We start from the raw sequence: 23793 nt of genomic DNA on the forward strand, positions 1-23793 counted from the left end.
ACATTTAGCTTACCAAACAGCGGAAAATCGATTTTCTTATAAATTCGTAGCTGGTTTCCTTACGTATCAAACAGACCCTAAGAGCGAAACTATCAAAATGGTATTGACTTGGCCAGGCCCATGGATCGCAATATCCTGTTCTAGCCCAAGGGATCTTTGTTCCTAGATATAAATGGGCTAATGACGAAAAGAACCTTGCGTCGAATCACTGCATAATGTGGGAAATTCGTGATTCTACGATCCAGTATGGGGTAATATCGTCTCAGTAAGAAAATTAAATTCCTTGAGAAAACCCTAGTTATGTACACGTATATACACTTCACACTCTCTTCACCATTTCTCTCTCTAAAACCCTAATTCTTCGACCTCCTCCGGTATCTAATCTTCTTCATTTCCGCCATGCCGCCGAAGTTCGATCCATCTCAAGTAGTTGATGTTTACGTAAGAGTCACTGGAGGTGAAGTTGGAGCAGCGAGTTCACTCGCTCCAAAAATCGGTCCCCTAGGTCTTTCACCAAAGAAGATCGGAGAAGACATTGCTAAAGAAACAGCTAAAGATTGGAAAGGACTTCGTGTTACAGTAAAACTCACCGTTCAAAATCGTCAAGCTAAGGTTTCCGTTGTACCGTCGGCAGCAGCATTAGTCATCAAAGCTTTGAAAGAACCAGAACGTGATCGGAAAAAAACTAAGAACATTAAACACACCGGGAACATTTCTCTTGATGATGTTATTGAGATTGCTAAAATTATGAGTTCTAGATCTATGGCGAAAGAATTATCGGGAACTGTGAAGGAGATCCTCGGGACCTGTGTTTCAGTTGGATGTACTGTTGATGGAAAAGATCCTAAAGATCTTCAAACTGAGATTAACGATGGAGATGTTCAAATTGAAGATTAGTCAAGAGGTTTAAGATCTACTATTACTTTTCTCAAATTTTGTTAATTTTTGTTGAATTTCATCACTTATGATTAAATTTGTATGGATTTTTTTCCATTTTATCTCATTTTTGGAAGCTAGGTTCTGACTCCAACCCTGATTTTGAATCATCTTTTAGGGTTTTGCATGAAATGTTGAACATTAAGATGACACAAAACCCAAATCTAATTCATCTAAATCTAGACCTAAAAATCAACTTAAGTCAATCATTTCTTACTAATAGTATGAGATAAAAATCAAATTATGACTTAGTCAAAGAAATAGGTATTGGTTTTGGAGTATTGGGCTAACAAAATTTCAATTTGAGAAGTCAAAATCAAATTGTGTTTCCAAAACTTTCTTGACCGCCCATATTGAAGTCGACCTAAATTGGGAGATATTTAGGTAAGGTAAATACGGTCCACGTGGGTATCTTCGTTATCGTTAATTCAAGTCATAGTGTGTCAACCAACTTGGACGATATTTCTGTCGGTTTGTTTCATTCTGTTCTAATCATCAATCTTCTATTTAAACTCTCGTTCTTGACTCTAATTTTCTATCTCAAAGGCTTTCATCAATTCATTTTCTAAATTCTCTCTGCCAAACTCAGCTTCCAGCTTTAGATTGTCTTTGTTGGATTATACAGTGCTTGGTGAATTTGTTGTAGTAAATTTATGGCAAAAGGAACGAGAAATATGTTGATTTGGCAAGAAGTAGCACCTTCTATTTTCATTTCTAGAATAAAATCGACTAATGTTCCTAAACTCGAAACCATCTATGAAGAATCAGCCAACAATGATGTAGGGAAGTGAGTTTTTTAGTTTCGACAATTTTGGGGTTGGAAAAAGTGGTTGGACATGGAGTTGGTAGATGCTGTCAAAGTTATTGTCATTCTCTACCCTTATACTAATGTTCGGATATAAATACACAATTCTTCTTTTTCTTCATTTGATACTATTTTTTTTTCGTTATCTATAATTCGTTCTATGTACTAAGAATTTTTACGTGGTCCCGCATAACAATATTTAAAAATAAAGGAAGAGGTGTGGCAATAAAGTACTGTTGGCCGACGCCCTAGCCAACCATTACTGCCTTTCCTTTTCCTGCTTCTATATCCCTTTGGTGTCGAAGGTTCTTCTAAAACCTTGTGAGAGATAAACCCTACTCCCGATCTATTCAGATTGTGGCACGGATATTGTAGCATGTACGTCCCCCAAGACATTCTAATGGCAACCCCGTCAAAAGATATCGCAAAAGACGTAATAGTGTAAGGTTCTTGTGGTAAGGTGGCCAATTCATTCTATGAGGAGGCCGTCGATCTCTAGGTAGAGGAAGGTATTGGCTTATCGCACCCAATCACTGTAGGAGTAGAGAAAAGAGCACCTTCACCTAACAAAGCACTTATTTCGTGCTCTTCCCTGGGCAATAAGTGCTGAACATAACCTTCTCAAAAAAGTTCTCTAAAGGTTGATAACGGGGCTATTGGTCCACTGCTTTTACTTTTTCACTCTCGCAACTATTGTGGCGAAAGCAAACAAAGGAACTCAACTTTTTGCGAGTCCCATATGAATGTGATATTGAATTTTGCCTAAATCGCACTGTTCGGGCATAGTCTTTAACTTTTTGCTTATGCTCTGTGATTGGAGTTACTAAATTGAAAATTCCAATATACCCTCTCTCAATTACTAAATACCAAAGTTGGTGCAGCAGAAAATGAAGAAATTTTAGATCTATGTCCAAAATTTAAAACTCGAAAAACTCACAAATAAATAAAACAACTACAAGGTCCCTTTATGTAGCATTACGGTTCCCTAAACCTAACTAAATTTGTATTAACAACTTTCTGAACAAATAAATTGCGGAATTTTAAGAAACTAGAAGAAAATTTTCTAAAGGAAAACTTATTAAAAAAAGGTAAAAAAAATTACTATAAGTTCGTTTTAAGGGCCTAAATGACGGAATTTGACCACCAAAGTGGCTTGATATGGCTTCACTGACAACGAATGCGTGGAATGCTATTTCGCGCCAATGCTTGAGAGTTTTTCTAATTCCGACACCTGTAACTCTAGTTTTGGCCGTTTAAATGGATTACCTTTATTTTTGTCCGCATTCATTTCTTCCATGTATTTTGCGGTCAATTCCTCTACATCAAAAGCTAACCTCAAGTGGGGTAAAAGACCGAACCAGAACAGTAGCTTAGCCTCAATCTTAGATAGGAGATTACCTATAACAACAACAGCAACATATAACAAACAGGAGCACAACCCCAACTAAGGCAAAGCATTAGAAATTTGTGATGAGAGGACCACTTGTGACTTTTTTTTTTTTTTTGTTGAAAAGGACCACTTGTGACTTGTGAGAGGCAAATAAGCAATTAGATGAATAGGTCATAAATGTGGTATAAGGGTTGTCTCAAGATTCTGGTGAGTATATTAATATTAGGGATTCCCATCACAGGAAAAACCCCAAGAGTTTATCTTTCGTTTCAATTATATGTGATCGTGATAGAGAGTTGGAGAGGGTATGAAGCAAGGTTTGCATGCATATCTTAATAACATACCGGTGGCCTTTTTCATTTCTAATTTTGTATGGTACTCATACGCAGAGAAAATTCTTGTGGGTCATATGAAAATGTTGTTAAATCCTATTTATTGATGTGACATTATTTTAAATAGGTCAATACGATATTAACTGATTTAGATCGCTTTGCGTAATAAAATTGATTGAATAACGTTTACAAGACTAGGCCCTATAAATATGTATACATATACATCAAAGTCACACTCACACTCTATTACCAACTGTTAGCTTATTTCTACCTACTTTTCTGCTCAAACTTTGCAAAGAGAGAGACAGAGAGATACAAACATGAGGACTTCCATGGTTGTCAATGCCATGTTATGGTTCTTCTTCATCCTCTCTATCTCCTTCTTCTCAATCTCGAAAGCACAGAGTCGAGCTCCTCACGGCCTCGAAAATGCTAATCCAGTAACATTATCTCCATCCACATTTGAATTCTTTCATCCATATTCTCAACCTTCATCCACGTTCGAATTCTTTCACCCAAATTCTCAAACTCCTAACCCATCAACATATTCTAGCATTAATTCAAATGAAGATAAATCACTTGAAGTTCACGATCGGGAAAACCAATTAACAAACGATCAAAGCGAAGAGAAAAAAGTTAGTGCAGGTGGGTTTTTAGTCATTGTTTTTGGTTTTGTTTCTGCAATTTTTGTAGCTATGGTTGTCCTCTATGTTGTAATTAAGCGTCGAACCGATGATGATTGTAAAACGGATTTTGTTCATGTAAATCTAGATGTTTAATGAGTTTATGTTTGTAGATTTAGTTGATTAAGTTTGAATATTAATATGGAATTAGTACTTATCATTAACTTTCTTCCAATTTTCTTAAACAACTAACTTTCAATATTTTGCTAACTACATGGGAGTACTAGACTGGTCAATAAAGTGGCTACGAACTGTAGTTATTTATATGGTTGGCCCAACCGTAGGTCTAGACTTATTAACATCGGACTAAATATGTCTATTTGTCGGACGACCTTGATACAATTGTTGGAAATAACAGTTAGGGAGCTAAATCCAAATGAGAGGTCCGGATTTTGGTTTTTCAGAGAGAAAAAGCATGTAAGCGATATAAAGTTCGACCATTCATCAATCTCGCCCATTGGTTTTACTCCCAATTGTAAATATTAGAGAACCATGTAATAAAACAACCATTGTTTTTGTTTTTGTTTTTGTTTTTTTTTTTTTTTTTTCTTTTGAGGGTAAAAGTTCCATTAAAACCAAAAAGAATACAACTCTCTTAACAGAGTATTTAAAGTTAACCATAATGGACCATAACGCAAAAATTACAATTCTAGGGACTAAACTTCACTCGCCAGAGAATGTGCCAACTGGTTGCAGTTACGTGGAGTGTAGGTAATGTGAACGTGTCGGTTGGTAAGTCTCCCACGTAGCTCCTCGATCTCAGCCGTTAATCGCCATGGGGCCTCCAGGTCTTCGTTGGATAAGATATCCACCAAAACCCTACTGTCCCCTTCCAAGATAAAATCATCTAACCTTAAATCATCGGCCAAATCCACTCCCAGCCGAAACCCTATTAGCTCACTATGAAGAGCCGATTTTGGTCTGAAGATCATCTTTCTTGTCCCAATGATTACTCCACTCGAATCTCTAGCAACCGAAGCTGCTGATGCTCTATTCTCCTTGAACGAGCCATCACAATTGATTTTAATCTTCCCTGTTGAAGGTGCGTTCCAGTTTTCTGTTCCAGAAGTTAGAGTAAATGATGACGAGTTTGATTCGGTTAGAGAAGGAACACTTCTTTAGTGTTCCACCAACAGCGATTGTTTTTGTTATAATTGGTGATTTTTGAAGAACAGTATTGACTATTGAGTCTTTGTTTATTCTTTACGAGAAATTGTTTATTATAGTAGATAATATAAAATAAATACGAGTAATTAAATGACAAGATTTTGGCTTAAGATTCTATTTTAGTTACCACCATTGGATATGTTTGATGATGTAAATCAACGGTATTAGTCTAACGTAGACGTCATTCTTCATGAATACGTACATTTTAGTTGTTCTGAACTTTTTGACCAATTTCTGTTGGCCATTACGTTAACACTTCAAACTTCTGAACTTTTAGAGAGAGAAAGAGAGAGAGAGAGAGAGAGATGCATCTATGGCCATCTCTAAAGATTAGAGATTCATTCAAGCAAGGGTATTTGAAGAGACTAGAATGGAATACCCAAAGAATGAATAGTCAAAAGGAATCTCAAAATAATCAGAAATTACTTCAAAGTGAAGGGAATCAAGGTGAAGGAGATTCTCCTCCTGATACCAAAATTCATGGATGCCTTTTGGTTTGCAGGGAAGTTTTTATGCTTCTTTCTTGCTTTTATTGCTGTTTCTGCTGTGGAGGTACTAACAACCTCTCTCTCTCTCTCTGTTACCCTCTATGTTGTGATTGATTTCGATTTTAGGGTTTGTGTTTTTCATGTTCTTGTATTCTGCTTCATTAGGGTTTCTAGCTCTAATTTTATCCAACTTAATTGTTACTTAGAAGAATTCTTAGGTTGAATGCGCAGATTGATGTCATATTTATACCCAATTTAATTTTGAGAGAAAATTATGTAGAGATTGACATATAGGGTTGGGAATGGAATTTAAAATTTCAGTTTTCTGTAGGGAATCAAGTAGAAATCTTTATTTCTTTATTCTTTTTGTCCATGATTTGCATTTTGAAAGTGTTAATTTTTTTGCGGTGATGTGTATTTAGAGTAGAGTATTCATAATCAATTCAAAGGACTTATGTGTTAGAATAGTCCCACATGGGGAAATGGTGATCTAGTAAGCAAGAACTTAATGTTTAGGTTCTCTACGCTCAGTGGCGATTAGTTTTGAGTTGGATGACCGCCAACATCACAATATGGAGGTTAGTGATAGTCCTTCAAGAGGAGCATTATTCCAATGACTGGAATTGAACTAAACTTTTGGTAATAAGATTCAAGAGTATTCCCTTGCACTTGTGTCCTTTTATCAAGACATCATTTGTTACCAAGACGCGAAGTTTGGGTATCCTCTTGAAAATCATTAGTTGGAAGAAAAGCAGATTATGATTTTTCGTTTGTAAGCTATACCTGGAAAGGGTTTATCATTGGATCGATTGTGGTCTTTGAAATATGGAGATCTTACAGTGTCTACTGTCTAATAGCATTATGTTTTTTTACGCGATTGGAAGTGTGAAAAATGGATGACAATGTTTGCAATTGCAAGCTGACAAAGGTGAGACTTAGAATTTCTTGTTTTGTTTTAACTGTGGCCAGTTCTTTTAGGTTCTTCACTTCGTACTTTAGTTTAGATTGTCAGTATCTTTTTCGGGAAGTTGGATTTCTTAGGTTTTTCAGGAAGAAAGAAACAGGGGAACCAATATAAAGTGAATTAAAAACCAAAGCTTAAACGATAGCAAACAATATAAAGTAAGGTTATACTCTAGAAGAAGTCATGCAACCAAACACAAGGCATATATGTTGAAATACTGACAGAAAGTGCTATGTGTACTTAAGAAATATATATACATATATATATACACATATTAGAGTTCCACTTGGGGGTTTACACAATAGATTCAAATCATTATATTCCGGTACGGAAAAGTTTGTGGTGAGAAAAGGAATCACATCAATATATAAACGTATAGAAGTCTAAGCTTTTTCTGTGTAAACATGGCAGCTCCTGATACTGAATATTAAGATTGCAAATTTATACTTCTCTCTTTAGTATGACTGAAACGACGTAGACGAGAATTTGAGATTGTTAAATTACTAAAGAAAATGAAAAGGAGGTTTTCTCTTCGTGGCTATTTGCAATGACTGTCATTTCATGAAGGGCATTCATACACTTTAGCGTGCCCCATTTTCCTGTGAAAGTCATACTTCTACTTGAAGTGCACCTCTATTTGGAGGATGTTATCTATTGCGTCATCTTACTTAAAATCCTACTATGCATTGAAGTCGAATTTTCTTGTCTTCCAACTCATTTATCTGAACATCATCACATGGTAATCGCAATCTTATGGAAATCCTACTAAGAATATCAGTGAATTTCATCGTGTGCATGGTCTTGAATGTCTTAGATCACCACTCATTGATCTGAAAATCGTTGCTACTGTTATGTTCATTATTTGAGTAACGAGTTTACTATCTCGTGATATTTTTAAGACTGAAAACAGAGAAGTACTATTGCCAGTTTCTTTGTCTACCATAAACAATATATTCTTTCTTAGTTCGATCATAACATTCTCAAAACACAGCTTCATTGCAGACACATGTACTTTACAGTTTACCCACCAACGACAATTACTACTTATCAAATCTCATCTTCCCCAATAGTCCTTCTATCAATCTCGACTAATGTGTTATGTTCTCCTTACTGTGTAGTTCTGTCCGTCAATTGTTGGTACTTGTTAAGTTTGTATTTCTTTTTCTAGTTTCTAACATGATATGCTTTTTCTGCAGCATGTGTAGAAGAAGAAGAAGCTTGATGTAATACTCCAAGACGAAAGGTGTATGTGATTGATCTCGTGAATACAGATTATAGAAGTTAAAGAAATTAAAAACTATGTATCAATATAGCTACTGTTATTTGACTTGAGTGAAGTTTTTATTAGTTCTTTGAAAGTTGAAACAAAAGAAAACAGATTAACTGTATAAAGTTTGAATGATAATATCAGATTTGTTAGAGGTAATGTAGAGCTGTGGTTGCTTTGATGATGCATTGATGAATATGTTTTAACCTTTTTATGGCTTTTCAACAAAAAACAAAATGTTCACCACTCTACATTAAATCTCAACCTAATGGGCCCTACTACCACACCCCGAAACTCTTAGCCCTATTCGGCATGAAGGAAAGTTTCAGAGCGGCCTCGTATATTACTTAGTGCACTCCCAAAATTTTAGTTGTAGAAAGGCGTCTACGAAACTACTCCTATAAACTGTAAACTGCGATTTCTAATTTAATAATAGAATGTGATTATCAGGAATCGCATTCAATAATGGTGTTTGGTGCATAAGTATGCATAAAAAATTAAATACCAAATAGACACCCTATCAATTGGAATCATCGCTAATCCTAGTAGTGGCATTCCTTTCGGATAGGTCTGTCCGTCCATTTTTATTGGGAATTGTACAGACATCAAGGAAACCTAGTACAAATAAGAAAAGATGAAGTAGGTAGGGTGTGCCATCCATGCTGCTATCTACCCCCAACTGCCCAACTACTCTCTTCACTGCCCTTCCCAACCCTTCCTTCTCATTACCCCCCTCCCCCCGTCTCTCTCTCCCTCTCTATTCACTGTCCAGTCCACATTCCCAAAATGGTTCACCCAGTAGCCGAAGCAAACGAATCAAGTCCCTTCGGATCTCTTTCCCCTTCTGAATTCTACGCACATCACTCTGTTTCTCACTCCTCCAACTTCATCACTAACCCTAGAGGTCTCAACCTCTTCACTCAGTCCTGGACTCCTCTTCCTCCTACCAAAATCATCGGAACCGTCGCTCTAATCCATGGCTTCACCGGCGAATCCAACTGGTTTGTCCAACTTACCGCCGTACATTTCGCCAAATCTGGGTTTGCTACTTGTGCCATTGATCACCAAGGCCATGGATTCTCTCAAGGTCTTCAATATCACATCCCTGATATCAATCCTGTCGTCGATGATTGTGTTTCTTTCTTTGATTCATTCAGATCTCAACAACCCATTTCTCTTCCTTCTTTTCTCTATGCCGAGTCTCTCGGCGGTGCCATTGCCCTTCTAATTCATCTCCGCGGCCATGGAAATGGAAATACTCCATTAAGTCGACCTTGGGATGGAATAGTACTGAATGGTGCTATGTGTGGGATAAGCCCTAAATTTAAACCTCCTTGGCCTTTGGAACACTTTTTATCTGTTGTAGCTTGGTTGGCCCCTACGTGGCAGATGGTTCCCACTCGTGGGTCGATACCCGAAGTATCGTTTAAGGAGGAGTGGAAGAGACGGTTAGCCGTGGCAAGTCCAAGGCGCAGTCAGGCTAGACCACGAGCCGCTACGGCTCTTGAATTGTTGAGAGTTTGTAAGGAAGTTCAAGGGAGATTTAGTGAGGTGGAGGTGCCGTTGCTGATTGTGCACGGCGGAGATGACGTGGTGTGTGATCCTGCTTGTGTGGAAGAGTTGTACAAAAAAGCTGTCAGCAAGGACAAGACGCTGCGGATTTACCCAGGAATGTGGCACCAGTTGGTTGGCGAACCTCAAGAGAACGTCGAGTTGGTTTTCGGAGAAATTGTGGAGTGGCTCCGTGAGCGTGCTGTGCGAGTTAGTTGTGGTGGTGGTGGTGGTTTGGTCTCGTCCGAGTGAGTCTAGAAATGTAACATAAAGGAGGTGTACTTCGAGTGTCATAATGACGATGGTAATTATAATGAATAAGTTTTCTCTGATTCTAAATGAGTTTGATTTGTAAGTTATGTTTGCAGTATGAGAACTAACAACCAAAAGAATGACAACTTTAGAGGGGAAAAAAACATTGGTAAGACATTATGAACTAGTGGATGAAATCAATGAGTTTTTTCTATCACCCATAGGAGCTAAGAGATGCAATCATCGAGCCGACTGTCTGGAGCCGATTGTCTGGTCCACTGTTGTGTTCCTAACAGTGTGAAAACTTACTGCTCGCTTCCCACATATGGCTTATGTCGTCTGTAAGAAACGATCATAAATATTACTAATAAAATCCTAAATTTTAAAAGGGAATAGAAGTATAACAATAGTAAGACAAATTAGGTTGTCTATTCTGTGATGGTTATAATGAGTATACACAGCTCCATCATTTAGTACTATATACACTCAAATTTGTTGAACATTTTGTCACACCCCAAACCTTAGCAATTATTGACATTCTCTCCACTTTTGATACTCATGTCCAAAGTCTATCTGGTATGGAGTTTTGTTTCTGGTCAAGGCCCTACAAGCCTACCCTAAAAGGTATCGACACTTAGTTTCAACTCGCACTTGGCCCCTTAAGGTATTGACACTTAATCAGTTTCAACCCACACCTCTCGCATAGACTACGTTGAGTAAGATTTGAACTACAATTCTAGCCTTCTAGGGTTTCACAGAGATTGATCGACAAAGAATTATATTACCAGTGGTTGAGTTTGGGGTTGGATTTCTGGAATCAATCTATAAATGTTCTTACGTTAGTCGGAAACATCCCAATCAAAATGCCTCCCACTGCAACCAAGAGGCTCCTGTTTACCAATCAAGAATTATATTGAAACTCAAATACTAGTCACGGTTGGGGGAGAATGATAGACGATTGGTCTACTAACAGAGTGAAATAACGAAGAAACTCAAAAATTCATCAAAATATAACAAAACTCGTAAGTAAATCAACGGACAACCCTTATGAAGTGAATGATTATAAACCAATGCACTTTGAAAATGGAACGAAATCTGCACGTTATCGGACGTAATGGGGATTAGCACGAAAGGATGAATCTCAATTAGTTTGACGGTCATTAAGTGGTCAACAAGTCAACCATTTTACACATAAGTTGTTCACTAATCATATTTTAATCCGTGAGATCTGTTATTAAAATCTTCAAACTAGATCTAAAACTCATCCAGTTTGAGCTAGAGTTTCAGATCTCATGACTTTTTAAAACCCTAAAAATTCACTTTCTTTCTCCACTTCTCATTCTTTGTCTGAATACGAAAATGACGAATCGATTTCTTCTCTTTCTCTCAATTTCAGCTCTTCTGATCTTCAGTGGCTTTTGTTCATCAACTCCATCAACAAACAAAGACGAAGATCTAGATGAAGATCTCAGTTTCCTTGAAGATGAAGATGATAAAACTTCCACAGACAAAGATCACGCTCATCATGACGATCTAGATGAATTCGGCGATGATGGAGATGAAGATTTTGAGAACTATGATGATTTTGATGAGTCAGATGCAGATGAAAGTCAATATAAATCACCAGAAGTTGATGAGAAAGATGTTCTTGTTTTGAGAGAAGGAAATTTCAGTGAGATTGTGGAGAAGAATAGTTACGTAATGGTTGAATTTTATGCTCCTTGGTGTGGACATTGTCAAGCTCTAACTCCTGAATATGCTGCTGCTGCTACTGAATTGAAAGGAGAAGTTGTTTTAGCTAAGGTTGATGCGACGGAGGAGAACGAATTGGCTCAGAAATACGATGTTCAGGGATTTCCAACTCTCTATTTCTTCATTGATGGAGTTCACAAGTCTTATCCAGGTCTTAGAACTAAGTAAGTTCATTCAAATTGCTAATTACATCGATTTATATTCTTTTGAAAGAATTTTGAACTTCTTATTTTTAATCTGGTTATGCTGAATCATAAACTATTAACTTGAGAATCAGAGTTTGGATCTTAAACTAATTGAATTTGAGTGTAATTTGATTTGTGATTGTTTTTTTTTATTAAAAATGTAGAGATGGTATTGTGAATTGGATTAAGAAGAAAATTGGACCTGGAGTTAACAATCTAACCACAGTCGAGGAAGCTGAACGTGTACTAAATGCGGAGAGTAAGCTTGTATTGGGATATGTTGACTCCTTGGTGGTATGTTATTAATCCATTTGTGATAATCTGACTAGTTAAGTGTTATACTTATATGAGCTTTTCATACAATTCTTGAAGTTCTTACTTTGTTCATAAATGTTATTTTGCTGCATCTACATTCAGTTTTTGAGCACGATCGTCGTTTCAAGTTGATATTATGTTATCAGATCTTCAGGATCCAAAAGCTTATTTTAATCTATAAGTTCATATCCTGGTCAATCTTGTATTAGTCTCACCAGCAGCTGCTTGAAATCTTCTTATCCATGTGACCCCTCGGATTATTTTCCTAATTTCGGAGTATGGGATCATATAATTAGTAGGTCTTGAAAGGAAACCTGCTAATGCTTTCGTACTGCTCTTTGGTGGTTATCGACCTTTCTTCATTTCAGTTTCTTTGAAATGATGCAGGGCCCTGAGAGCAATGAGCTTTCATCTGCCTCAAAACTTGAAGACGATGTAAACTTCTACCAAACAAGTAACCTTGAGGTGGCAAAGCTTTTCGGCATTGATGCCAAGGCTAAACGCCCAGCTCTGGTCATGGTGAAAAAGGAGGCTGAGAAACTTAGCCACTTCGGTAAGATTTTTAATGCCTTGTCCAGCTTTATTATTATTATTATTCCAAAATTAATGTGTCAAGTAACAATATTTTAACAAATTGGTTTCCCATTCTGCAGATGGTCAGTTCACGAAGTCTGCAATATCTGAGTTTGTTTCTGCAAACAAACTTCCACTTGTGAACATTTTCACTAGGGAAAGCGCACCCACGATTTTCGATAATCCCATCAAGAAACAGGTATCTTGTGTTAAGAACTTACACCTAACTATATAAATTGCTGCCACTATGTTCTTTTTTTTTTGGATTTGAGAATTCAACCTTATGTCTTGAATGTTTGGTCTTCACATTTTTCACTTTCTATTTCTTTATCCAGATTTTACTGTTTGCAACTTCAGCAGTTTCAAAGAAAGTTCTCCCATCATTCGAAGAGGCATCCAAACTTTTCAAGGGAAAGGTAACTTCAGAATATACTCTGCATCTTTAATAGTTACCTGCAAGTTCATTGTGTAAATCCAACATTAGTTCAAAGTTCTGTCTTATTTAATTGCAAATTTGTTAGTTAAATTCTATTTGGCAAACTAGCTCAGTCTCATTACGTGATGTGCCATATGTATACGACCTGACTTGACTGTGTATCAAGTGGATCTGGGAGCTCTATAACAATGTCTCCACATACTCCAGACTCGAGCAAGATTTGGCTTTAGAACAATGTCTCTTCGTTTTGATAATTTTGTAGGTCTTAGTTCATTCTAGCTTCACGAGGAACTTCGATAATGGCTCTTCCTCTTTGTGCCATCAGCTTTTCAGAACTTAAACTGCAAAAATGGCTAGAGTGTAATCATTCTATCTGTGTATGTTATTGCAGCTAGTGTTTGTCTATGTGGAAATTGACAATGAAGAAGTTGGGAAGCCAGTTTCAGATTATTTCGGTGTTACTGGAGATGGTCCTAAAGTATTATTCCCATCCTCTCCACTTTTTTTTATTTCTTTTCGATGATTTAATGAGATGTTGGAGATTCGAACTTTCTAATGGTTTTTGTTCAGGTTATTGCTTACACAGGAAATGATGATGGTAAGAAGTTCTTTCTTGATGGTGAAGTGACCCTAGACAGTGTCAAGGTACCAATTCTTCTCCTATTTCATTCTTAGTTCTTGTATACCATATTCTTTTACTTCTATATAATATATTATATCATTTAACAACTTAATCTGATATTTTTAATTCATTCAGAGGAAATTACTTAGATTTGGAGGTTAATATTATTCACCAATATATCTTATGTTACGTCTTCTCAGACATTCGGAGAGGGATTCTTGGAAGACAAGCTTAAGCCATTTTTCAAATCTGACCCAATTCCAGAAACTGTAAGTACGGGACTATTTTATTTTAGTTTTTTTTTTTGCTTTGATTTAGCTCTGAGTACATTTGTCTAATTCAAAATGTTTTCATATTTGGACTGGTACAGAATGACGGTGATGTGAAAATTGTAGTCGGAGATAACTTCGACGATATAGTACTCAATGAGTCAAAGGATGTTCTACTTGAGGTTATACCCAACACTCGCAAAATTAATTTAAACCGCTAATATTACGATTACTAGTTTTGTTATTTGATTCTAATATTCGTATTTGGACTAGATCTACGCACCATGGTGTGGACATTGCCAGTCATTGGAGCCCATTTACAACAAACTAGCAAAGCATCTCCGGAGCATCGATTCTTTAGTAATAGCCAAGATGGACGGAACTACCAATGAGCACCCTAGAGCCAAGGTAAACGATTCATCGGATCATCATCCATCCATTAATATTTATCCATCTTTGACTTATTTTCACCCCATCAATATTCAAAGCACAACTATATATATATATATTCTTATCTTTTTGACAGTCTGATGGATTCCCCACGATTCTATTCTTCCCAGCTGGAAATAAGAGCTTCGATCCAGTAAGTGAAGTTTGAACCTAAATTGTGCTAGTCTTTTTTCATTTTTGTTGAAGCTAATGCTTACTTTATTAACAATGTTGTTCATGGAATTGAGCAGATAACTGTTGATACCGATCGAACAGTGGTTGCTTTCTACAAATTTATCAAGAAACATGCATCAATTCCTTTCAAGCTTCAGAAACCTGAAACAACAGCTACTGCTTCCAAAACTTCTGAAAGCAGCACCAAGGATGTGAATGATGAATTGTGAGGGTTTATTTTGTAAATTAGGATCTGCCTCTTATATTTATGGGAGAGAAGAAAGGAAGAGACCAAGAGTAACTCAAGTAGCCAAAAATATCAGATAGTGTGTAACACATTTTTAATTAACTGTGTTATTTATTTTACATGTTATTGACGATCTCTATGACTCTATCCGTGGTTTATTTGGGAAGTGGGAGAAGAGAGACCCGAAGAGGTGACAAACTAATCACACATCTGCCATATGTCATAATGGGCCTAGGGGGACTTTAGGCAGGCTCCAGCCCACCTGAGAATCCTGGTGTTCTTTGAGTTTTTTTTTTTTCCTTTCCTTTTCTCTGTTCCAGTTAGGGGTGGGAATCGGGCGGGGTTCAGGCGGGTTCGGTCGTAATAGAGCCGGACTCGGGCGGATCGGGCACCAAAATCTCGAGCCCGCCACTATTGGCCGGGCAGATCGGGCCGGATAGATTCCACATATACACAGCCCGTAGCCCGTCCGAGCCCGCCTACTCGAGCGGGCTCCATCGGACTCGGGCTGGACGGGCTAGGGTTATTTTATTAAAAATAATAATATATATAATAACATTTCAATATAAAAACATAATTACTGCTAAAGAAAGAAACACAAAAACAAAAATTTCCACTTTAGTAATTTGTACATCATTCATCTTACATCATGATGAGACATGTAAATGTCTCGTATGAATCTCTTAACTTGGGCTAGTTAATCCAATTCGAGCCGTTACTCTGATGAATTACTTGTTTCTCCTTTCCAGGTGTCTTCTACGGAATTGAGCGCGGAAAACGGATAAAATTGGGAGAAAGGCACACTTGAGGGCATTTTGGTTATTTAGTGGTGATGGTGCTCTAGTAGTTTGGTCTATTTTTGATACTCGGATGAAAGTGTAGTCCAAGACGAGCCCGTGGGTGAAAACGGAGGTCAAATCGGAGTCCGGACGAGCAAAACAGACTAAGTCAAAGTTTGGGTCGAAGCTAGTTAACTAAAGTGAAGCAAATACCGTCTAGAGACACGTGGCGCAAGAGATGGGATCAAATCTGATGGTCCGGATAAAGTACGGGACATTTTCGGGAAACAAGGGTGTATACCGGGTTCTTTCGGTCGCGCTGGACAGATCGAACGGTTGTGAGCATTCCCGACCACACGGACCCGTCTGAAACTGCGTCGCAAAACTCCTCATCCTCCTGCGATGTACTTGATCATTCTCCTTTAACAGCGCAAGCGCCCAGATTAGTGGAGAATTCTTTCTCTATTTCTCTCTCTCGTCCATATCTTTAGAGTAAGAGAAATCGTAGAGAGAGAGAGAAGGAAAGAAATTCTCAGAGGGGAAGGAAAGGGAAGCCGAGGGATATTTGAAGCAGGAAATTTAAAATCTAGAGAGAGAGAGAGAGAGCGGGAATGGAAAGAAAGAAAGAGAATAATCTCTCTTATGGTAAGAGAGGATCCACGAGATTTCTTTTTATAGTTGGAGATTAAAAACAGAGAAGAAGAGGAGATTGAGTTGGATCCGATTTAGAGAGAGAGGGTGTTGAAGATTAGGGAAGAAAATTAGATTGGGATTCGGCTGACATTTTTTTTGGAAGAGGAAGTTTTTGGTCTTCTCGGGTATAAAGAAAAACCGGGAGCTTCAATCAGAGATTATCTCTCCTCACGACTTTAAACAGAGAGACCACCATCATTTTTTTTCTTCTTCTTTGGTGATCTTTTAGTGAGAGAAAGATTATTGAAAAGAGAGAAATCATCATCGTCACAAGGAGGATCTCGGCCATTGAAGAAAAACCGAGAGCTAGAGGGTAGAGAGAGAAAGTGAGTGAAAGAGTTTTTCTGTTTTCTTTTTCTTCTTATGTCATCCTTCTCTTTGTGAGAGAGAGAGGAATAGATTGAGAGAGTTAAAGAGAGAGAATTACTGTTCTGTAGAGAGAGAAAGAAATTGAATTTGAATTTACAAACTCCATTAAAAACTCATCTTTTCTTCTTCATCCTTTACTGTTTTGGTTAGAGAGAGAAAGGGAGAGTTATATTACTGTTTTAGAGATAGAAATAGAAAGGTTAGAGTGAGAAAGAAGGAGAAAACAGTAGAGAGAGAAAAACTAGTTGAGGAAAATAATTTTCCCATATAGAAGTATTTTCCGTGAAGACGAGAAGACTATTTTCCCTAAGGGTCTGTTTGGATGCGCAGAGGGAAATTTAGTGAAAAAAGGTGTTTTCTTCTCCGATTCTTTTTCTTTCTTTAATGTTATTATTTTTCTTCTCTTTAATCATTATTATGCTCTCATCCATCATGAGTAACTAACCTATCAATCTAGGGTTAGGATGAAACTTTAGTATCGCGTAAATGTCTGACTTTTTCAACTCATACCAAAGATCTTCAAAGTACCTTTAAATGAAAAATTGATTTCTCTCATTTAAATTCATGATATTTCTTTCATTAACTGTACTTATATTTTGATGATTCATGTTTAGACTAAGTGTCTTTGTCTCATGCTTAGGATTTGATAGTTAATAGTTAGATTATCGCTTGAATATGTATTTTTGAAATCAAACATTATATTTTGTTCTAAAAAGTCGTATTTTCCGAGGACGATAGACTTGTTTCTCCTTGAGTTATAGAAGATCGAGTTGTCACTTATTAGGCAATAGTTTACACATATTTAGGCGGATTCCGAAACCCTAGACTTTCTCCACATAGAACTTCTCTGTACACTTTATTTTTCCGTCATTTTGAATTATTTATTATTTTTCCCACCACAACATCTTACACTAAAGAAAATCCAAATTAGTTATAGGAGTCAGAATAGATTGACTTAGTCTCTGAGGAACGAACCGGTCTTTCCGGAAATATTACAACTTGACACCCGTGCACTTGCGGGTGTAGACCTATTTAGGGTAACCTTTCTAGGCCCATCACATCATGAGCACATAAGAAAAATACATATCATCATCATCAAAATAAAAAATTACGTCTCAATATCTCATTATTTGAATAAAAAACAACTACAGAAAAAACAATACAATCATCATCTTACATCTCATTACATATCATCATCATCCATCTTAAGTCAAGATCTATTATACAACCTATAACATCATAGAAAACAAGAAACAACATATAACATAGGTTTAATGGAGTTTTGAGGTTATGGTTTAATGGTTCTTCCATTATTATAGATCTGAAAAAATAATACATGATTTTTTTTTATTATTTCTGAAACAGATCTGAAAGTTCTTAGTCTATTTCAGATATGTTTCAGAAACTACAAATCATACACAAAATAAAAAAGATAAAAAACAGTAACAACTAAAACATACAAACAGAATATAATAAAACCCACCGTTCAAAGTTGAGTTCGAATTTCGAAGGCTTAACCGCGTCATTTGATCCGTAGATCATCGACGTATACCTATACAGTTATACGAACATGGCTGATTTGCTTCATGGTTGATTTTAGGTTGTTGTTTGAGTTAGAGAGAAGGAGGCGGAAAGAGACAGAGAGAGGCGGAGAGAGAAGAGAGAGGAGAGAGAGATGAGAGAGAAAGGAGAGGGATGCTGAGAGAGAGAGAGAGAGGAAAGAGAGAGGCGTTAGGTTTATGATATTAGGGTTTCTGTTTTGTGGCCTCTTTTATAAGAGGTAAAGGGCCGGGACTCACACGTAGTCGTGGCGTGTCTAGGCACGGCTTGAGCCTTGCCGTTCCGTGCCCAGACCACAAAGGTCTGGAAACAGAAACGGCCCAGGGGAACGGCCCAGCCGTTCCCGTGGCGTTTCCGTTGCGTTTCTGGCCGTTTCTGTGGTCGTTCCGTGGCGTTCCCGTAGTCGTTTCCGTGGCCATTCCGTGGCGTTCTCGTAGTCGCTCTCGTGGCTCCGACCCGTTCATAAATATTTTTTTACTTGTCAAAAAAAAGTAATAAAAGAAATATTACATTTTTTTCAAGTAAAAAATTGTGATGTACAAAAACTTTAGAGTCTATGTCATATCTTTGTTTATTTTATTGGAAAAGAGTTGTATAAAGACTCTCCACATTTACTTTATATTTTGTGGTTTAGGTGCGGGACTATCTTTACCACTTTATTTGTTTATTTTTTTGAAAAAAGTTTTAGTTTATTTCAACAAAAAAAAATCTAAGTAAAAATACATAAAGTAAAACCTCTTTTGTTAAATTCAAGTATTACTTTTTTTTAAGTATTACTTCTTTTTTAATTCAAGTATTACGTTTTTTTTAATGTTTTTTCTTTTTGTAATATAAAGTAGTTGTCATGAAAATCTAACAATTTGTAAACACATTAGAATATTAGATGAACGAAGTAGAACTATAAACAAATTAAAAGTGTTTTGAGGATGTTAGTACACCCTAGATAATGCTTAAAAATTCAAATAACTAAATTGGGCCGTTGCTAACGTGTCGTTGTTGCCGTTTCCGTTCCGTGCCCACGGGTCGTGCCGTGTACGATTCGTTCCGTGTCGTTCCCGCGTGTCTAATGGGCCGTGTTTAACGGGTCTGGGGCTCTAAAATCCAAACCCCGACACGGCACGCCAGACCCGTGACGAGTCGGCACGGCACGGAACGGACCGTTCCGTGCCGTTCCGTGTCGTCAAATAAACGGGCCGTGCCGGTCCGTTGTCGTGTTGGCACGGCCCGTTGGCCACCACTACTCACATGCGGACTCGGGTAGCGGGCATCGGGCTTAGGTATCGGGCGGATTTATCGGGTCGGGACTCGGATTTGAGCCCCTGTCCGAGTCCCGACCCTATAAGCCCGAGCCATCAGGCCGAGTATGCCCGGCTCGGGTAACAGCCGATCTACGGGTCTAAACGGTCCGGGCTGATCGGGCCGGATCTCGGGTTCCCGGACCGTTTTCCCAGCCCTAGTTCCAGTAAGACAAGAGAGAACATTCAAGTAAGAGACTGTACCTCTCTCTACAAGGAAGAAACCGAATTCCCTCTTTTCCTCCTCTTTCTTCTTTATCTCTTTATAACTGCTTTTCTTGTTCTTGATCTTCAAATTTTACTGGCGTAGGGAGGGATTCCTACGCCAGAATTTCCTCTTTATTTGTATATATCTTTTAGATTTAATATTATCCATGTTGGAGTAGAAAAGAGAGACGGAGACAAGGATGATGGTTTGGGTAACGGGTTCTTCATCATCAATCTTTATAACACTAAAGGGTTCTTCTCGGTTTAAAGATGATGGATCCATCATAACAATTTCTTGATCACCAACTTCTTCATTACCATGGTTGAGTGGTGTTCTTGATGCAACCGTCATGCGTCTCTACTTGGTTCAATCTTCTTCATTAGTATAATAATGTACACGACTTTTAGGGTCTCTTTCGTGATCTTTAGGATCTTTAATTTGTAACCTTTAGGGTCTTTTTATTTTATCTTTGGAATCTTATACTCCTTTCCCTTCATGTTGTCTTTACTTTGTAAGTTTCATGTTGTTATTTACTTTAGTAAATCTATGTTGTACTCAAAGGAGTAAAAAACTATCAAAATCATGTAATGTGTTGGATTATGAATGAAATTCTGGTTTATCTCAAAAAAAGAAAAAAAACCTCTCTAGATGGTTCAAAGCTTTGTTTTCTAATCAATTACTCGTACTTAGACACGTGTTTAACTAATTGTACTTAGGCATGTGTTTAAATAATTTTGCAGGAAATTAGAAATGAAATTCACAAAATATTGGCCAAAGGTGCTTGTCCACGTCGTATTGACAAGAAAAATATGCCTAGCAAAGACAAAACAAGGACATCCAGACTAGGCCGGAAGATCAACATCTATTACAGAAGAAATTATAAGAAGGAAGAAAAAGCATAAAAAGAGCAAAGGAACAGAAGGAATTGAGGAACAAAGATAGAAAGAGAACGTTTCATCAACACCAACGACTCGATCGGAAGAAGAATCCCGTCATTCGTAGCACCACCCTATGGGAAATTGGCTTCCATTCGATCTCTATAAGCGCCTCCCCCGCGAAGAAGGAAGGAGAAACCATAGCCGAAAAGAAAGTCTTCGACTAAAAGTCAAGCCAAGAACGACGTCTAACCAACCACCATTTTTGGGGTCGGACTCGAATTCTCATTTCGGGTAACTATCTCCATTGTCGGAAAAGTTACCCTTAACTATCTCCATCATCGGAAGAACATCAAAGAGGGCACCAGATATAAACTCAAACAGAGGCCTCATCTCTAAGCTTTCAGTAGAACGGGGGCTAAAAGAGAATATCAGAAAATATTGAAGGAAAGATGATAAAGGTTGAAGAAAATTCAAAAGCCAAAGGAGGCTATTTATAGTAGAAGAAGATCAAGGGATTCTTACCAACCGATAAGAGAAACATTGAATCAGGTGGAGAGATTGTAACCTCGGTACCGCACCAAGTAATAATAACTGGGTGTTAACGCACGGCACAAGACTGACTCGGTCAGAAGAAATCAACGCGACCTGACGGAACTCGCTCGCCTCCCCAATCGTAAAACTCCAAGTGGCCATGCGCAACAACAGAGGATACCGTGAGCAGTTACCCAAAAGATCAACGCTAAAAATGCGTGATCAGAAATTCAGATACGTGACGTCACAAAATCACGCATGGAGCGGAAATCCCTCTCCTTAAGCAGAAAGTAAAACGTGTCATACCAAATAAAACACGCACACACAAATTCAACAAATCCAAAACAGCTCCGGACAAGACAACCTCGGCAAGTGACGCTCCTCCAGCGCAGTTGTAAGGAAAAACCCTACCTACAGTTCAATCAAAATCAACTCCTAAGACAGATCTCAGGAAAATTCAACAGAATGACCGAGCTTCACGAAACAACTCTGGTCCAGGTATAACCCTTACCTTCAGGGCCATTTAAGATATTAAGAGACGATACCCAAGAGTCACTTCTACTCCTCAATCTCTCTACTTTCGACTAAGGAGTGGCGGGACGCATAATAATGCATAAATTTTCCAGACGTTGACTGACGTCAAGAAGTCAAGACCGGACCTGAAGACCAACGGCTCAACCCGGCTTAAAACGACCAGAATGGTTACCCCTCGCTACCTACGCCCCTAACTGGGAGGTCAGCTTGAGGTAACAACCCTGTTTCGTCCTTGACACGAACAGATCAGTCTTGGGTTCTCTAAAAGGAATGGGGGGGGGTCCGCGTGAGTTAGACCGATGCATCACGCCCTAAACTAGGGAGGCAGAAGCGCGTCTAGCTCATACCGACTCAATCCCAGAATCTCCCTAAAAGATCTCAGTCGGTTACAGATCTTAAGTGTTTAAGCAAGTTTGGGCTTCAAGAGTCCCTCGGGAGGAAACATCTCCCAGAAGATCTATCACCTCGGCAGGATATCTACGAAGGATCCTTAAACTTAGGAACTTCTCTTTATCCTAGATACGAGATAACTACAAGGGAAACCCTAACCACGAACAGTGGAAACTTCCCCAAACGATGGATCATCACCGCCTAATCTCGACCGTCTAAATCACAGTCGGTCTAACTGAGTCTATAAAAGGGCCCCCCATCGTCCTCCACAATATGACACAAGCTTTTTGATCACCGAATAAGCTTTAGTCAACTCACAATCACTCAAACAAAGAGATCCCCCCATCAATACAGAGTTCCCATAACTCACCCCCAAAAGGATCAATCAATATTCATTCTTTTACTGCAAAGAACAACCTGACTGTCTTGAGCGTCGAAGCGATTTTCGAACCCTTTGCAGGTTTTCCCCCCAGGTAGGGGTGGGAATCAGATGGGCGCGGACGGGCTCGGGCTACAAAGTGCCGGGCTCGGGCGGATCGGGCTCGGATAAGCCGAGCCTGAGGTAGTGAGCCGGCCGGATCGGGTCGGGCGAATCATTGAATTGAAGTGCCCGTAGCCCGTCCGAGCCCGGCTACCCGAACGGGTTTCAACGGGCTCGGGTCGGACGGGCTCGAGTTTTAAAGAATTAAAAAATATAAAATAAACAATAATTTAATAAAAAAAACAATAATTAATTAAAATACCAACCATTTTGTATGTGTACAACTTACATCGACATCAACCACAAAAAAAAATTACATGATGGAAAATAGACCTCTATCTGATCTATTTGATCAGACAGATCAAAGGTTTAGGTCTGTGATCTGTCTGATCAAACAGATCTGACTCGTTAGAGTCGAGATCTTCACAGATAATCATAACAAATAACATTATACACATTATTCATTAATACATTATAACCTTTAACAAAAACAAATAATAAATAACATCAAATAAATCAAATAAAAAATAGATCTGACTCTAAGATGAGTTCGAAGGCTTAACCGCCACACCCTTTGATCCGAAGATCATCAGCGTATACCCATTATGAACATAGCATCAGAGAGATTAGAGACTTTGAGAGTTCAACCCACATGTAGTCTACTGAAAAATCACAGAGAGATGATGTACTAACCATTTCTTGAAGCACCAAGGCAAGGACGATCAAAAAGAGACTTCGAGTTCGGTGATATACAAACAGTAGATGCAGAAAGAGAGACTTCGACTTCGAGAGTTTAACCCTAATGGTCTTTAATGGAGATAATAGAGAGAGAGATTAGCTTAACAGAAAGAGAGAGAGAGAGGGGCGGAAAGAGAGAGAGAGAGAGCGGCGGAAAGAGAGAGAGAGAGAGCGGCGGAAAGAGTTTGGTGAGAGTGAGAGGCATTAGGGTTTTTAACCTGAGAAAAGAGGGGGTATTTATAGGGTGGTTGGATTTAATCCAACGGCTGAGATATTATTTAATTTTAGCCGTTTAAAGAAAAACACGCGGATCCTTCGGGCTTATGGACGGGCTATTATTCGGGCTATTCAAACGGGCAACCTACCGGGCTCTACCATCGGGTTATTAATCGGGCCGCGACTCGGACGGGCTTTACGGGCCGGGACTCGGACGGGCTTTACGGGCCGGGACTCGGAATTGAGAGCATGTCCGAGTCCCGGCTCTATTAGCCCGAGCTATC

General features: G+C 38.4%; 3 protein-coding genes and 1 pseudogene across 4 annotated transcripts; all 4 read left to right on the plus strand.

Annotated features, from left to right (window-relative positions):
- Nucleotides 1-203: 203 nt before the first annotated feature.
- LOC147568212 (large ribosomal subunit protein uL11 pseudogene) lies at nt 204-1030 on the plus strand (annotated as a pseudogene). Its single transcript, XR_015230986.1, has one exon. The product of XR_015230986.1 is annotated as a large ribosomal subunit protein uL11 pseudogene (transcript).
- Nucleotides 1031-5567: 4537 nt separating this feature from the next.
- Nucleotides 5568-8191, plus strand: LOC147568213 (uncharacterized). The gene is made up of 2 exons (XM_086654642.1): nt 5568-5865; nt 7962-8191. Exons 1-2 carry the CDS (start codon nt 5619-5621, stop codon nt 7985-7987), a joined length of 273 nt encoding a protein of 90 aa, XP_086510768.1. The 5' UTR covers nt 5568-5618; the 3' UTR covers nt 7988-8191.
- Nucleotides 8192-8652: 461 nt separating this feature from the next.
- On the plus strand, nt 8653-9922 carry LOC147568214 (caffeoylshikimate esterase-like). Its single transcript, XM_086654641.1, has one exon. The coding sequence runs from the start codon at nt 8819-8821 to the stop codon at nt 9833-9835; it is 1017 nt and encodes a 338-aa protein (XP_086510767.1). The 5' UTR covers nt 8653-8818; the 3' UTR covers nt 9836-9922.
- A 667-nt stretch (nt 9923-10589) lies between these two features.
- Nucleotides 10590-14970, plus strand: LOC147568215 (protein disulfide isomerase-like 1-4). Its single transcript, XM_086654643.1, has 12 exons — nt 10590-11751; nt 11937-12066; nt 12475-12640; nt 12741-12859; nt 12996-13076; nt 13488-13574; nt 13667-13741; nt 13919-13987; nt 14089-14169; nt 14261-14395; nt 14514-14570; nt 14668-14970. Exons 1-12 carry the CDS (start codon nt 11195-11197, stop codon nt 14818-14820), a joined length of 1710 nt encoding a protein of 569 aa, XP_086510769.1. The 5' UTR covers nt 10590-11194; the 3' UTR covers nt 14821-14970.
- The last annotated feature ends 8823 nt before the right edge of the window (nt 14971-23793 follow it).

Source organism: Eschscholzia californica, unplaced genomic scaffold, assembly GCF_041429995.1.
Source record: "Eschscholzia californica isolate CP2 unplaced genomic scaffold, dmEscCali1.0.p SCAF_1, whole genome shotgun sequence".
NCBI lineage: Eukaryota > Viridiplantae > Streptophyta > Magnoliopsida > Ranunculales > Papaveraceae > Eschscholzia > Eschscholzia californica.

What these genes read in the sequence shown, in the direction of transcription:
- LOC147568213 (XM_086654642.1), top strand. Translation starts at nt 5,619, where the DNA reads ATGCATCTATGGCCATCTCTAAAGATTAGAGATTCATTCAAGCAAGGG. An exon ending in TTGCTGTTTCTGCTGTGGAG is followed by an intron (nt 5,866 to 7,961) that starts GTACTAACAACC and finishes CTTTTTCTGCAG; the next exon opens with CATGTGTAGAAGAAGAAGAA.
- LOC147568214 (XM_086654641.1), top strand. Translation starts at nt 8,819, where the DNA reads ATGGTTCACCCAGTAGCCGAAGCAAACGAATCAAGTCCCTTCGGATCT.
- LOC147568215 (XM_086654643.1), top strand. Translation starts at nt 11,195, where the DNA reads ATGACGAATCGATTTCTTCTCTTTCTCTCAATTTCAGCTCTTCTGATC. An exon ending in TATCCAGGTCTTAGAACTAA is followed by an intron (nt 11,752 to 11,936) that starts GTAAGTTCATTC and finishes TTAAAAATGTAG; the next exon opens with AGATGGTATTGTGAATTGGA. An exon ending in TGAGAAACTTAGCCACTTCG is followed by an intron (nt 12,641 to 12,740) that starts GTAAGATTTTTA and finishes CCCATTCTGCAG; the next exon opens with ATGGTCAGTTCACGAAGTCT.